We start from the raw sequence: 16,651 nt of genomic DNA, 5'->3' as shown, positions 1-16,651 counted from the left end.
CACACACACACACCATACGTGTCTCATCTTTAGCTGTCACACATATTTTTGTAATTTTTCATTTCTTCTCACAGGAAACTGCTTCCTAGGATAAATCAACCCTCTTGATGTATTGTTTTCCTCATTACCTATCTACATATCTCTAACGGCACACAGACACTGTGGATGTCAGTCCACAGTCAAAGCCATCAGTATTATCGATTGCACTTTGATGTCATCCTTCCGGATGACATCAATGGTTTCTAAATTCAGCATCACACGCAGTATTGAAGGCCCCTTCCTAAAAAGAACCATGTCGGACCGGTTACCTGGCATATTTAGACTATTGAATACCACTCACGGTATGAGTGACATTACGACAAGAGTCCGGCCATTTTACAAAGTATATAACGCCGTTTTGGATCAGATTCAGCTTTTGACTGGACAGTTTTGTCATTTTTTGTGAGATAAAACACAATGATAAAGCAACTTTGAGAACAAAACATTATTTTCACTGTGCTGAATGACCTATCTCTCTATCTCTAGTCTGTACAAGTTTTCATGCTGTGCTCAAATGAATGAGTTCAGAGGTGGAAAAACTAAATAAAACAGTATGCTTTGGGAAATGGTTGGCAGGAAGGTCAAGTATACTGTCAGTCACACTCATTGGGCTAAACATACCCCACCACCGACATGGTCCTTAAATGTATTATTTATATTATCTTTAATTGATTTAAAATCCGGATTGTTAATTTAATTCTGTGAGTGTACAAATGGTCTCATAAGCGTTATTTGTTCATTCCCAGAGTTAACTTTTTATTGTGAAGCTCTTAAAATAATGTGAGGGCTCAGATAACAGGAAGTCTCAGGTCGGTACTGTATACGCGTGCATATAGTGTTTGTTCTGATTTTAGTCCAAGAATGCTCTGTGTCTTTCCAATCTATTTGGGATGACAGGTACAGCACATTGGCAAACATTTACGGAGCCTCATCGTTAAGGTAATTAGCTGTGTAAGCCAACAGTGAGTGGAGGTGCAATATTGGCATAATGCATGTATAATACAGTCGAGAATAGGTTTTCAGAGGGGTGCAGTTCCTTGAGCGGTACAGGTCCCCATAATTCTTAATATAACTGGAGCTGGACCAAAAATATTTAAAGAATAAAAAAAGAAATTGAACGTCTGCACACGGTGTAATTACCTTGCACTGTGTAATAATCAAACAACTTTTGTCTCACATTGAACCTGATGAAGCCTTTCCTAGGTGAAATATTTGTTTGATAAAAACCGGGAAAGCATCTCTGTCATTTCAGATTTGAGCTATATACGTATATAGCAACATACGTTTAAAAAAAATACTCTTATGATTTAGAACAGTGGTTCTCAAAAATAGCAGATCTACAAGCTCACAGCTCACAACAAAATCTTTAAAGTGATTGAAATATTTGTCATAATTGTCAACTAATTGGGGGGGAGGGGGGGTCCCTGGCACAAACATTTTGAGATGGGGTTTCCACGGCCAAAATACATATCAGTTTGGGGGTCCTTTGCACGAAAACGTTTGAGAAGCACTGGTTTGCCTCTCCGCCCTTCGACTTCTCTGCACGTCCCAATTAGCCGCCCGCCTCCCAGTCTGAAACGGCCTTTACTCTTACTGAAGTCCACCATTATCTCTACAGTCTCTGGCAGAGTGTTGAACTCTAGGTGACTCATGCTGCACCATGGCGGTCACCTCCAATATGTATAGGCAGACGCCAGGAAGAAAAGTGACCGTGGCAGTGGAAGCTATAATGGGGATCCGGATAAAGAATAAAGACCCTTCCCCACTGGAGATAAGATCAGTGAGGCTTGTGTTGCCTGTAGACTTCAGAGGGAGTGATTGGTTTCTGGCGGCACAACTATTACATCATCGCTGTCAGACAGGAACCTTGTGCTGTAACTGTATGTCCAAAAAGGTTACTTTTACGGAAATGTAAAAAAGAGAATATTATTTAGTCACAAGCTCTTGTTAATACTTTTCATTGGTTCAATATTTATAAAACCCACAGACACACACTCAGTGGTGGAAAAAGTACTCAAATTCTTTACTTAAGTAAAAGTACCAATACTGCAATGTAGAAATACTCTGTTACAAGTGATAGTCCAGAATTAAAAATGTACTTGAGTAAAAGTACAAAAGTATTGGCATCAAAATGTACTTAAAGTACCAAAAGTAAAAGTACTAAAATGTTTGAAAATAGCAGATCTACAAGCTACAACGCGTCGCATCGCGACGCGTTGTGAGCTTGTAGATCGGCTATTTTCAAATAGCCTACTGTATGTATAAAACAGGGCTAAAGTGGTTAATGTATGTTTTTGTTTTATAATGTAATCATTTATATCTGCAAAGTAACTAGTAACTAAAGTTTTCAAATAATTGTAGTGGAGTAAAAGTACAATATTTGGACCCGAGATGTAGTGGAGTAGAAGTAAAAGTATTGGAAATTGGAAATACTCAAGTAAAGTACAAATACCTCAAAATTGTACTTAAGTACAGTACTTAAGTAAATGTACTTAGTTACTTTCCACCACTGCACACACTTCACCACTTTCACTTTTGTGCAGTGCATAGGTGAATTGAATTCAACTCAAAGGTATTTTGACAAGTGAACTGAACCTCTACAGCAGCTACAGTGGCCTATGGAGTATGAAATGTCACAGAACACTCCCTTTGCTGAGATGACAGATTGGATATAAGTGTTTTATAGGACTTCCTCAGGCACTACTACAGAATATTGATTTTTTTTTAGTATGTCTCCCAAGCTGTGTTCTCCAATTCACTCAAACGTGTGTGATTGCTCAATTTTGCTGTCCGTTTTGGGCCTTACTGGTGTGGGTGACCCTGAGTTAATTTTATTTCTAACCGGTATTTACCCAGGTGAAATTGTATGAGCACAGATTCCATCTGAGGCCCTTGACCTGCCTGTCGCACACATTCTCACACGGGAGCTGCTCTTGTCACACACATTCACTCAATTTATGTGACACACAGCAGCTGCTACCGCAGTTTACCAGTGGTGGAAAAAAATCTCAAATGTTTTACTTAAGTAAAAGTATTAATACTGCAATATAGAAATACTCTGCTTAGAAGTAAAAATCTGGAATTCAAAATGTACTTGAGTAAAAGTACAAAAGTATTGGTATGAAAATGTACTTAAAGTACCAAACGTAGAAAGTACTCATTATGCAGAATGTTCCATTTCAAGTTTTCATATATAAGAATCTTTTGAAAGTAGCAGATCTACAAGCTCACAATGTGTCGCATCGCGACGCATTGTGAGCTTGTAGATCGGCTATTTTCAGATAGCCAACGTTTAAATAGGGTTAACCCTTTCACGCATGAATTATGATAACCTGAAAAAAAAATGTTACTAAGTGTTTTTATGTGTCTTTAGACATAAATATAACAACTGCACTTAATTTTTTTTAAAACAACAATTGTTTAAGGAGTTATTGACCAGTCCACTCAGGAGGACAGCATGCATTTGTGTTTTTAACTGAAAAGAATAAGGATCAAATACAACCAATGAATAAAATTATAAAAATCTAATAATATCAAATCAAATATATTTGTAATGCTGTAAAACTAAACTTTTCACATTTCTAACATATTCTAATACTATTTATTAACTTTCTCTTGACTCCTCGGCTCAACAAACACAAAACACATAAATAATAGTGTTTCTACTGTCAAGTGAAAACCAAAATAACTCTAAATTGAACTCCAACATGAGTGCACTGTCTAGTGAAAACCAAACTGTGTGATGGGTGATGGCTGATTGAAGTTAGCCTGGCATGGCCAGACTAGTGCAGGCTAGATTGAAGTAGTCGCACCTGGCCTGAGTCAAACTAAATTGACTAAGCACCTAGGGCACAAAGCCTGCAAGCATTTTATGCAGATGTACTTGGATGTTCCTGTGCATGCAACATCATGGCATCTGTTTGCATTGTTTTGTGTCTGTATGCTGGGGCCAGTGGTTTCCAGGGGCAAACCTGGTCTCAGGGGTGCCTTGGACACTGCAATGTGTTTCACAATGTTCATACAAGATGGACTTGGTGAAGCGATATAGTACAGGATATAGGTCAGTAAAACTGAAGAGACTGTATTACTGAAATACATCTGAAAGAGAGTGTTGGGAGAGTTACTCACAATGTCCTCTGTTATTTTTGTAGAAAATGTTCATCAAAATAATGGTGGCGGTTGGTGGTGATTTTGGGTGGGGGGCTAAGACATCTATTATACTATAAGCTACCTATATAGTTCACCCTGCAGCAACAGCATCACATTCCAGATACCAGGTTACAGTAATGACACTACTATATGCCTATACTTTGTTATAGCAAGAGCTCCACTCCACAACAACACAAGTAGGCTACCCACAATAATAGCCTGATGATGCAAAAAATAAACACGCGCGCGCACACACACACACACACACACACACACACACACACACACACACACACACACACACACACACACACACTACTATTTCTTTCTCTGTGCATTTTAGCAAAAAGGATTATATGCCAAAATGATTGGATAGGCAACATGTTATGTGTTCCAACAGTAATGACTGCTGATAACCTACTGCAACAGTTTTTATTACAACTGTAATCAATTCAAATAGCTCCATGGGGATTGTTTTTGTTTGTGTGGGATGGGGGATGGCTGACCTGGCCTGAGTCAAACTAATTGGACTAATTGGACTCAGAGTTGGGCACTGTGAGTCCAATTAGTTTGACTCAGGCCAGGTGAGACTACTTCAATCAACCATCACCCATCACACAGCTAGGTTTTTGCTGAAGTCTGACCACTTGGGTCAAAACTGAATTTCCCTTGTAGGTTCAAATAGGTTATTATTATTATTATTATTATTATTACCCGTATTATTATTATTATTATCATCATCATCATACAGCTTCACTGTCACTGCTAATCATATTTGCTTATCCTTCTTTTTCTGGCAGCCATTGATCACCACTGGCCACTATCATCATCCTCACTTTAGTCATATAATAGTTACTCCACTATCCTGTAGGCCTAGGTCTATAATGAGCTGCACATGACCTCTACAAAATATAAATAGACACAAATGTACTCCCACAATGTAAAAAAATATGCATAAAATATTATTTTTGATACAAACAATGCAGGTTACTTTCTAATAACATGAATACATTGATTTATATCCAGAAAGGTAACTGCAGATGAAGCATTTTCAAGAGCAAACTGTGGCAGCAAAAGTATGAATTGTAGTTGAAATAGAGCCAGTGATGCATGCAGTCCAATTTAGTGGACAGATGATCAATCATAATTTCCTCCCAATATAAAATCAATACTTGGAATTTTTCACAACTATAGTGCTTATTAGATGTTACTTGATGTAATAATATTTTTTTTACCTGCAGGGGTCTCCTACTTTAGAAGGAATGGATAAATATTCCTGAGCTGTTGGGCTTGTTTACATTTCTGTCAGCCATCTTGGATGTTGAAAAAATTATGTTGCAGTTACAACACCTGGCCACTGGATGGCAGTATTGAGGTGATGCTCTAGCGTCCCCTGTATAGGCTAGTATGCAACTCTGACATCAAAACCTATTCTTATAATAGAAAATGACATTTTAATAGCTGTCCACTGTAGTGACCGTTATGCGTGAAAGGGTTGTGTTTTTTGATAATAATCAAAATCTACAAAGTAACTAGTAACAAAGGGTTTCAAATAATTGTAGTGGAGTAAAAGTACAATATTTGCCTCTTAGATGTAGTGGAGTAGAAGTAAAAGTACTGAAAATTGGAAATACTCCAGTAAAGTAAAAATACCTCAAAATTGTACTTAAGTACAGCACTTGAGTACGTTGACTTAGTTACTTTACACCACTGCAGTTTACTACTGCTGGTCACTGAGTAGCAGTTCCACCAAAACAACGTTGATCAAAAGCACCTCCAAAATTGTGGTTTCACATACATTTTCCCAGCCGCTCCAGGGAGACAAACCTGCTACTGTCACCCCTGAGTGTTCATTTCATTGACAGTGTAAAAATAAGGGTCCATATGGACCCAAATGGGAAATGCATTTCATTGAAGACTTAAATAGTTCCATGGAAGTAATGAAACCTCCCATCTACCATCAAGTATTGTGAGCTAAAACCACTGCAGTGGATGCAGCGTTCCCAATGTGGCTATGTCAGCAATATTTCACTAACTAAATCATATATTGTATAGACAATGCGCTTGTTTGATTAATGGCATCCATATCTAACCCACAAACACACAGTATACAGTATTTCCTCTCATCATTCTCACCTTTAATTTGAAGAACCAGACTGGACAGGACTCACAGACGGATAATGGTGAAATAAAATGCAACTAGAAAAAGTGCTCCTCGGAGCACAGGTCTCGGCCAGGTCAGGTACGTTATTGTGGCCTCCTGGTGGCGCTATAATAGGCCAATGTGAAAAGGGTGCCATTTATTCTTAGGTCGTTCACGGCAATCGGACACTCCATTCATGATTTGAGGCATTTTGTTCCAAAAATGTGTTTTGCTAAATTAGACCTGCTGGTGGCGCTATAATAGGTCAATGTGAAAAAGGGTGGCATTTCTTCCTCAGCCTAGTGGGAATGTGTTTGTTAAATTTCACGGAAATCGCAAGCTGCGTTCATGATTTGAGGCATTTTGTTCAAAACGGACCAATCCTGTAAACTTTGGAAGCCAACCATAGGCAATGAGGATGGAATATGGGAAATCGGACAGATGACTATAGAGATACTGTGTACCGATTTGCATGACGTTTGGATAAAATCTGTAGGAGTAATGTAAAAAAATGGGTTTTGCAAGAGTCGGCCTCATGGTGGCGCTATGACGGGCTGATCCGAAAAATGTGGGGCAGAGGTTCTGCTGTGGTATCCAGGGAGTGTGTGTGTGCAGTTTCATAGCGACAGGGCCAGCGGTGGCGGAGATTAGCTGGTCGCAGACAGAAGGACGGACACACGGACACACGGACGGACGGACGGACAGGGGGTAAAACATACTCTCTCGCCATGCCTTTCGGCCTGGCGGAGACAATAAAACCCATTGTTGTTGTGGTGGGTTGACATTTTCATTAAGAGCATCTTTTTAGTTTGTAAACCAATTATGCTGTTATGTGTGAATCTTACAAACCTATCAACTCTGCTGGCAACAAACATTCAGATTTATCTCACATTTATACTTGTTCTGTGTATGATGCATACTGAGTTCTTGAATGCATGAGAACTTGTTTGCAGTAATGACTGGTTATTAGCTAATTTAGGAACTAATAAGCAGAAGTGGTATTGGTACTTAGCATTTGTCTCTCTACTTGGAACAATGCAAACTCACAACATGAATTTCTCATGTGTTATTCATTCATCCAGAGCTGACTTAAGGTGTAATTGAATTTACTTTCATTGTCAAATAGGCTCCTATGAATAATTTGTAAATTATAACTGCTTCCAACCCTATAGTATATGCAACTGGAACAGTGCTGAGTCGACAGCACGCTCATTGAATCCCGCTTCTGTTGAATTATTGTCAAGTGATGTAAAAAGTCATCCCAAAAACTGTGGTTTGTTACATTCATTTCCATATTAATTACTCTTGTCAGGTCATGTCAACCTGCATGCATGAAGTGCAAACTTCAGCACTAGCTGACGGCACAACTTTTCCTCCTGTAGCTAAGCCTAAACCAGCTATATACTGCATTTCTCTCTCTTCTCTTTCTTTTATTGTATAAAACAACCAATTAGCAATTCCAGAACAGTCCCTCCCGGGTTTATATCTATCTTGCTGTTCCTCATTCTCAAAATACTTAGTTGTCATCAGTTATTCCCTCCTCACCTCCCACAATAAAAAACGTACCAAACGTAACATAACAACATAGTCCATGACGGAAGATTGTGTGTGATTGGTCTGGCAGTCAATGCAGTCATGGGGGCGGCTGTGGCTGAGTGGGTAGAGAGGCTGCCTGGCAAACAGAAGGTCCCTGGTTTGCATCCCGGCCCCGGCCTGCCTGTCAAAGCATCCCTGAGCGAGACAGTTAACCCAGAGGTGGGTAAAAGGGCCTCAAATGTGTACTTGAGTGCAGCACTTGAGTAAATGTACTTTCCACCGCTGTCAATAGAATAATCACTAAGAAGATAATTGATTGTTGCAGCAGTAGAGTCCAGATGAAGTTGTCCTCTGTCCACAACTGGACTCATTCCCAGTCATCAGTACAGTTATTGGCATATTGTTCAAGTGACTTCATTAGCAGAGCGAAAAGACTTGAAAAGAAAGACAAATGTGCAGTAACCTCATTCACTCACAACAGAGCTGCTACTGAGTCACCTGTATATATGCACAAGATGAGATGAGACCTTTGTTGATCCCGCAAGGACAATTCAGTGTCACACACACACACGCGCGCGCGCGCGCGTGCACGTGCACGGGCGCTACATGTTCATTGTAAACCATTGCCTCCATTACAGCTGTGTCTGGGTGTAATGAGCACCAGGTCGATGTGAGCAGTTATCAGGGCTGTGCCTCGTATTGACAGCTGATACTACTATCTCAGCCAGCAAGACTCTGGAGGACAGGGCCAGGCCAAGAGGCCAGCTTGCTGTTCCGCCCATCGGATTTATAAACTCTGCTTGTTAAGGAACGGTAAGAGGAAGTAACACTCAGTGAGGCTCAACAGTGTCTTGGTCAAAGACCGCTGCTAGATGTTTTGGTGTAATGGTGGGTTATGATTGCAGGCCCTGGATTTATCACTGGTGGGAGAGCCACTCCCTATGATCCCGCCTGCTAATCTTTTTATTCTGCACCCTTTTCACAAAAGCATGGTGGAGGCTCTTTAATTGAAGCTTTGAGCTCAAACATTGAACCTGGACACGAATCCACTGCCCTGCTCATGCCATCTATGTGTAGACTTCAGGTAGTGCAGGAGAGATGTAATGTGGATTTCAACACAGTGTACAGGAGATCTGGGTCGTCTATAGCTTCCAGTGTCATCTCAGCGCAATGCATTCACTTAGGCCAATCTAGACTGTCACATTTGCTAAGTCTACAATTTCAAAAATGCAAAGTGAGCTCTGTGCTCCTCTAGACAAAAAATAGTGAGGCAATTGATTTTAGTTACACTGTTTTGCCTGTGTCAGCGATCAGAGTATCCATTGTGGAAGTTGCACTTTTTCATGATAAACTTACTGAACTACTGCTGCTGTTTCATTATATCACCAACTGGACCTGTTTGGTGAAGAAAATCTATATTCCCTCTCGTTTCATGAGTCAAAAAGTATAAATAATGGCCTGGTGGGGGTAGCTCGCTTTGGAGATATTGGAGAGTGCTTTACAATATTTTTAATTGGCTGTAACGTATAAGCCTCTGGATTGAATTGGGTGCAGTAATAAAATTATGCTAATTGCATGGATGAGTACTTTCTACAGTACTAATGAAGTATAGATGTGGGATCTATGCACAAAGACATTCTACAAAGGGTTCAACACAGTACGCAGTAAAAAAAATAATATATATATATATATATATATATATATATATATATATATATATATATATATATATGGAACTGCAAGGGTTTCAGAGTTGAATTTACTGACAAGTACAAGCAGAATGTGTAAGTAGATGAGCTTGGGTGAGCTTTCCTTAGAGCAGCTAAAAGGATCTAGGTGAGTTACGTTGACAAATATCATGAATCCCCCTTTTCTGACATCTACACATACAGTAATTCCACAGTAAATAGAAACACCAGTGGACAGGGTTGGAAAGAATTACGCCATAAATGGGTCTGTGCAAACAGGAGGCCATGGATTAGGTTGGATCAAGACACAAGTCCAAAACTGATTGGAAGTGAATCCACCTCTTAAGCATGTCGCCGCTGTCAGGCGGAAACCTTGTACAAAACCTTAACTTTTCAGGAACAGAAGCTGCGTTCCAGTCGGATCCAATGTAGTCGTTATTTAGTCACAAGCTCTAGTCTAGTTAATACTTTTCAATGGTTAAATATTCATAAAACCCACAGACCACTTTCAACCTGGGGTCCCTATTTTGGGAATGCCATTATAATTGTACATTTTAATAAAAGAAAGAAAGAAAGAAAGAAAGAAAGAAAGAAAGAAAGAAAGAAAGAAAGAAGAAATAATGGGTTGTGAGCTTGTAGAGTGAATTTTTTTTGCTATTTTTGCGTGACACTGTTATTTGAAGTATAAAACATGGCATTCATTAATGAAAAAAATAAATAATTAAGATGAAATATGGCTAAGAAAGGTAAGAGGTAAGCTAATGAGATAGGTGTTCATATTACACTTCAGTGGAAATGGGAGCCATTTTCTGACATCTTGAGCTACTGTATCTGCTGAACATTACCTTTTACCTAAGCGGCTGTGTTCCTTCTATTACATCCAAGTAATTCCATGGAGGAACGTTCACATACACCAGAAAAATAAAAAAGCCAACTGGAACCAAAACAGGTTCTTCAGAGAGAAACATGTTTGGTTCCAGAAAGATCCTTTAAGACCAATTGGGTTCTCTATCATAGAGAACCCAATTGGTCTTAAAGGATCTTTCTGGAACCAAACATGTTCCAAACACATAAATGGAACAAAATAAATGGTTCCATAGAGTCTCTATAGAACCATTTATTTGAATGGTTCTGTAAAGAATCCTAAAATAATTTAAACCCCTTTCCCCCGTTATTATTAACTAATATTCCCCACAGAATATGGATGCCGGGGTTCAGGTGGTTAAGCTAAACATTACAGCAAATGCAATCAGTTAATATGAATTTGCAAAGAAACATCTGTAAAATAAACAACATTAGGAATATCCACCTATCTACAAAGATAGCCTCTGTATTCCAACATTTCACATGCATAGGCTCAATGATGTCACCACCCACATACACACAGTGGTGGAAAAAGTACTCACATGTTTTACTTAAGTAAAAGTATCAATACTGCAATGTAGAAATACTCTGTCACAAGTAAAAATCCGGAATTCAAAATTTACTTGAGTGAAAGTGCAAAAGTATTGGTATCAAAATGTACTTAAAGTACCAAAAGTAGAAAGTAGGCTACTCATTGTGCAGAATGTCCCGTTTCACAAGTTTTCAAATGTATAAAAATCATTTGAAAATAGCAGATCTACAAGCTCACAATGTTGCAACGCATTGTGAGCTTGTAGATTGGCTATTTTCAAATGGCCGAAATGTATAGGGTTGAAGTGGGTAATGCATGTTTTGCAACAATAACAAAAATCTACAAAGTAACTAATGGTTTCAAATAATTGTAAGAGTTACTTAAGGGATGTAAGAGCAAAGGTATACTTATGTGCCTCTGAGATGTATGGAGAAGTAAAAGTACAGGAAATTGGAAATACTACATTACACCACTGCATCACAGAGCTGTATGAGTAGCCACAGACAAACAATAGGAAAGCAAGACCGGCTCACTCACTTTACTTCCTGTGTTTTATAGGTGTGTCCGCCCTTTTAGGAGACCAGAAGTAGGTTGGTAGTCTCTTATTTCCAAAGAAGTGAATGGGTTGGGGGAAGGGGTGTGGGGAGAGGCAATCACACCCACCATTTCGTACCTAGTGGCGAAGCATGGGATGGCGTATCTTCCTAAATAAAGGACATTTGGTGTAGCTGATATGAGGGACTTCCATTTGATCAGGGACATGATGGGCAACTACATCATATTGTACTCTTAAGGGACGGTAGACGTGAGGTAATAAGTAAGTAAGCCTATAGATCAGCCCTTGGTGAGGCACCTTGATATACAAGTACTACTCTGTGGACATAGTATGTCACAGGGACATACCCCCCAATCCAATCCCTGATGCTGAGTGCCAAGCAGGGACGCATTTAGGTCCCATTTGTATAGTCTTTGATATGACTAGGCCGGAGATCAAACCCCGACCTACCAGTCACAGCAGATGCTCTAACCACAAGGCCACCATTGACGGATTGGAAAAATATTCAGGAAGTCTCTTGCTTGGCCTACTGGCACCATGCAGAAAAAAATCAAATATTTCCAGTGGTTTGTGACATTAGCACAGGACTTGTTTGTGTGCATGTTTGCTTGTGTGCATGCATGTGAATTAATTAATTCGTTCATTCATTAATTCATAAGTAATTTAAGCTGACATCACATTTGTGCATACATTCCACTCAACATGAGACATGAAATAGGCAAAGCTTGTCGGATCATTGCCTTTGAAGACGGATGAGAGCTAAGCAAAGCAAAACAAAGACGACAGTACCTCTTCTGCCTCGACATCCTCCTCACTGTCAATGGGTTCCGGTGCTTTGATGAACCACCACTGCATCTCCAAATACACTGATGGTGTTCCGCTTTGGAAGGCACACACCATTTCAATGTTATGGCCTTCTTTAGCTGTTAGATTGACAGGGAGGTCAGTGAATCTTCCTGCAAAGATGAGAGAGAGAGGGGGGAGGCGAGAGAGAGAGAAAGATTGGAGGGTTGTGTTTGTGGTTTGTAGCCTAGGGCCCTATCTTGGTCGAAGCCTTACCCGTTAGCCTTACCCGCTACCCGTGAATTACAGACAAGGCAGCTGGCACTGTCCCTAAACGGTATCTTACGGCTGCACTACATTATGCCGACTCCGTTATTTGCGCCTGGAGGTGTGTCCGTGGGCATGTTGTTGCGCTTTCCTTGAAATTGCTATCTTGCCCACACACGTGCCGCGTGTTGTGCGCGATACCATTCACTCCGTTCAGTTTCATTAATCCATTGCTCAGGAAATAATGAACGGCTTACAATAATATAACATTCTCTATAATCAGTAACATGTGGGTGACAATTATGTTGATCAAATATGGTTTTATTCAAAGGCAATCAAAGGCTAGAGCGTATGAAGCAAACGTGCGGTATTGTGTCCAACGTTATAAGTGCGGCCGCAGAGTTCACTTCTGAATTAAGTGATTGTGAATGTGAATGTCGTTACAATTTTACTGTAATCCACAAAAGTGTGACTGTTAAATCCTTGTGTCAATAAATTGTGTTTTTTTCAGCAGTTGCCAGTTAAGCTTATCAAAGACAAAAAAGATGATGTTTGATCTGCGTTTGCTTTAACCACTCCATATGTGTAACTGGAGTCCCTCAGGGCTCAATACTAGTGTATTTTTTGTTTTCTGTTATTGTGGGGCAAGCTCACAAGCTCACAGCGCGACACAACGCATCGCGTTGTGAGCTTGTCGATCTGCTATTTTTAGCTAAAGCTCTCCCCACAATATCGATACTGGGGTTTGAGTGGTTAATTCATCCAGAAAACAAGCGATTAAAGTTCTCTATAACCAGCAATGTGTGAGTGATGAATGTGTATCAAATATAATTTTATTCCAAGGCAACGTCACTCTTCCATGGGCAGAGAGGGAGAGAGAGAAAGATTGCACTGGGGACAATGGCTTGCGCGGTCTTCTCTTAAAGGCAATGGTTTTATTGATGTAACACCCAAACCACACCTCTGCATAGTGTACTGTAACTGGTAGCGCAGGTGTTGCACAGGAACGCCCCTTACGCCATGCTAAATCCCCAAATAGTGGTTTAGCCACTCTTGGCCAAGATAGGGCCCTACATGTAAAATAAATTAGTCTGGCCATGGGTGCCTTTAGAGTCAATCTGACAGACAGACAGCAATTTGACAGACAGACAGACAGACAGACAGACAGACAGACAGACAGACAGACAGACAGACAGACAGACAGACAGACAGACAGACAGACAGACAGACAGACAGTCTCACACACACACACACACACACACACACACACACACACACACACACACACACACACACACACACACACACACACACACACACACACACACACACACACACACACACACACACAGGCAGACAGTGACAGACAGACAGAGACAGAGACACAGACAGACAGACAGACAGACAGACAGACAGACAGACAGACAGACAGACAGACAGGCAGGCAGGCAGGCAGGCAGGCAGGCAGGCAGGCAGGCAGACAGACAGACAGACAGACAGACAGGCAGGCAGGCAGGCAGGCAGGCAGGCAGGCAGGCAGGCAGGCAGGCAGACAGACAGACAGACAGACAGACAGACAGACAGACAGACAGACAGACAGACAGACAGAGACAGACAGACAGACAGACAGACAGACAGACAGACAGACAGACAGAGACAGACAGACAGACAGACAGACAGACAGACAGACAGACAGACAGACAGACAGACAGACAGACAGACAGACAGACAGACAGACAGAGTTGTTAAGGGAGCCGCTGTCCGTGGTGCTGAAAAAGCTCTTAATCGTCCAGCGTCTCTCTTGAGCTGCAATCACGAACAACGAGTCTCCTCACAACAAGTATCCACGCAACCAACTACCGAGCCTCTGCAACAAGTCAGCCTTCATTTATTCATAGCTGTTGATCCGTTCCGTTAGTTATGATGAGAGAAAGAAAGCCCTTAATATCTGCACAACTGGTGAAATAGCACTGTTTACGCCCGCCTGTGCCAAACTGTCCAATGTCAACTACACACAGACAGCAACATTAAATAATTACCTTTCCACCTTTTAACCTTCAATTTCCCTTTCTGCAGTCTCCAATTGCTTATTATGTTAAGTCACTGGGCGAGGTAGGCTATATAAGCTAATTCAAACCGGGTTGGATTTACACATAGGTTGCGCACTTTTAACACTTTCTTTGACCATCTCTGGACGCCACCCGACAGGTTCATTCACTCAATCCTTCTTACCTTCAAATGAGAATCCAAATTGGACACAAAAACCGACCAGGAAAACAAATCCAACAGTGTCATGAGAGGTCCACATTATTCCAACAGAAGAGGGGAAAAGGAGATTATGTCACGTTCAGCCGAACGAAAACAATACACCGATTATTTCCACACCAGAACATTTATATAATAATACGCCAGCAAAGTCCAAAGCAGTTGCAGGATGGATGTGTTTGAAAGCAGAATGCCAAACGGTCAACATGCTGCAGACAGACGGACGGTCGGTCACTTGTAGCTCCTCGTGTATTTTTTTGCTCCTTTTTCTTCTCCTGCGCGTAACGACGGGCTCTCTGTCTCTGCGGGAGAGCACTTATAGTGCTCTGCACCGCTCCAGCAAGATGCTGTGAAGGATGTAGAATAATAAAGCTCTGTTCTCCTATATCCCCCCTGTGTGTCGTGGTGGAGGAGAGGAGACGGCAGTGAGTTGGTTCCCGTTCGTAGGACGGAGATTTAAGTCCACTGGATCCAGCGGGTATCACTTATTGCGTAACTTGCTGCACGGTGCCACACCACACCACTGAGGGTAGTGATGCTGCTGCCAGCTGAGCTGCTGCTGCATTATGCTGCTATAGGAGGGGGAGTGCTGGAGCGACACAGAGTATATCTGAACCATGGGCAAGGGTGGGAAAAGTATACTAAAATACTGTAGACCTGAGGCGATTCTTTAAAAAAAAAAATCTAAATCCTAAACAGTTTTTGGGAAAAAAAATCTAAACATTTTTTTCCCAAGAGTTTTCAAAAATAGCAGATCTACAAGCTCATAGCGCGGCACTCGGTGCCGCGCTATGAGCTTGTATATCTGCTATTTTTGAATAGCCAAATAAATCTAAAGTGACACAGCTGCGTTCCAGGTCTTAAAGGGTTAAGTAAAAGTATCAATACTGCAATGTAGAAATACTCCATTACAAGTAAAAGTCCGGAATTCTAAATTGACTTGAGTAAAAGTACAAAAGTATTGGCATGTACTTCAAGTTACCAAAAGTAAAAGTACTCATTATGCAGAATGTCCCATTTCAAGTTTTCAAGTGTATACAAATATTTTTGAAAATAGCAGATCTACAAGCTCACAATGCGTTGATTCGCGATGCATTGTGAGCTTGTAGTTCGGCTATTTTCAAATGGCCTAAGTGTATAGGGCTCATGGTTAATGTACTTTAATGTGCTGGAGCAACACAGAGTATCTGAACCTGGGCAGTGGTGGGAAATGTACAGGCTACTCAATGTTTTAAAGTAAAAGTATCAATAATGTAGAAATACCAGACTTTTAGAAAAAGTCTGGAATTAAGAGTTTACTTGTGCAAAAAGTGCAAAAGTATTGGCATCAAAATGTAGGCTACTTGAAGTACCAAAAGTAAAAGTACTCATTATGTAACAGAGTAGCTCACAACCTCAGCCTGATGGCCTGAAAGTCTAATATCTCCCCCGAGCGATAGGGAATTCCCTTTGGCTTAGCGGTTAAGATGTTGGCTTTCCACGCGGGAGACCCAGGTTCGAATCCCGGGCGTTACAATTATACAGAATGTCCCATTTCACAAGTTCTCAAAAACATATTGTGAGAATAGCCGATCTACAAGCTCACAATGCCTCATTGTGAGCTTGTAGATCGACTATTTTCAAATGGACGAAATATAGGGCTGAAGTGGTTACTGTTAATGTTTTTGCAATAATAATCAAAATCTAAAGTTTTCAAATAATTACAGTGGAGTAAAAGTACAATGTTTGCCTCTGAGATGTAGTGGAGTAAAAGTAAAAGTAAAAGTACTGAACATTGGAAATACTACTGTAAAGTAAAAAATACCTCAAAACTGTACTTAAGTACTTGA

The 16,651-nt window shown here is 40.6% G+C and overlaps 1 protein-coding gene across 1 annotated transcript in view; it reads right to left on the bottom strand.

Annotated features, from left to right (window-relative positions):
- Positions 1-14,865, bottom strand: part of LOC308076999 (V-set and transmembrane domain-containing protein 2A-like) — a gene marked incomplete at both ends in the record, with an annotated part of 31,506 nt that extends 16,641 nt beyond the window's left edge. The window contains 2 exons of the mRNA XM_080417528.1: positions 12,297-12,463; positions 14,790-14,865. Of these exons, the coding sequence (XP_080273654.1) occupies positions 12,297-12,463; positions 14,790-14,865 (243 nt within the window). The remainder of the gene's footprint in view (positions 1-12,296; positions 12,464-14,789) is intronic.
- Positions 14,866-16,651: the final 1,786 nt, after the last annotated feature.

The sequence above is a fragment of the Gymnoscopelus braueri genome, assembly GCF_963280865.1.
Source record: "Gymnoscopelus braueri genome assembly, chromosome: 21".
In the NCBI taxonomy this organism is placed as follows: Eukaryota; Metazoa; Chordata; class Actinopteri; order Myctophiformes; family Myctophidae; genus Gymnoscopelus; species Gymnoscopelus braueri.
The sequence above is the reverse complement of the archived record's forward strand: the minus strand, read 5'-3'. Positions and strand labels throughout refer to the sequence as shown.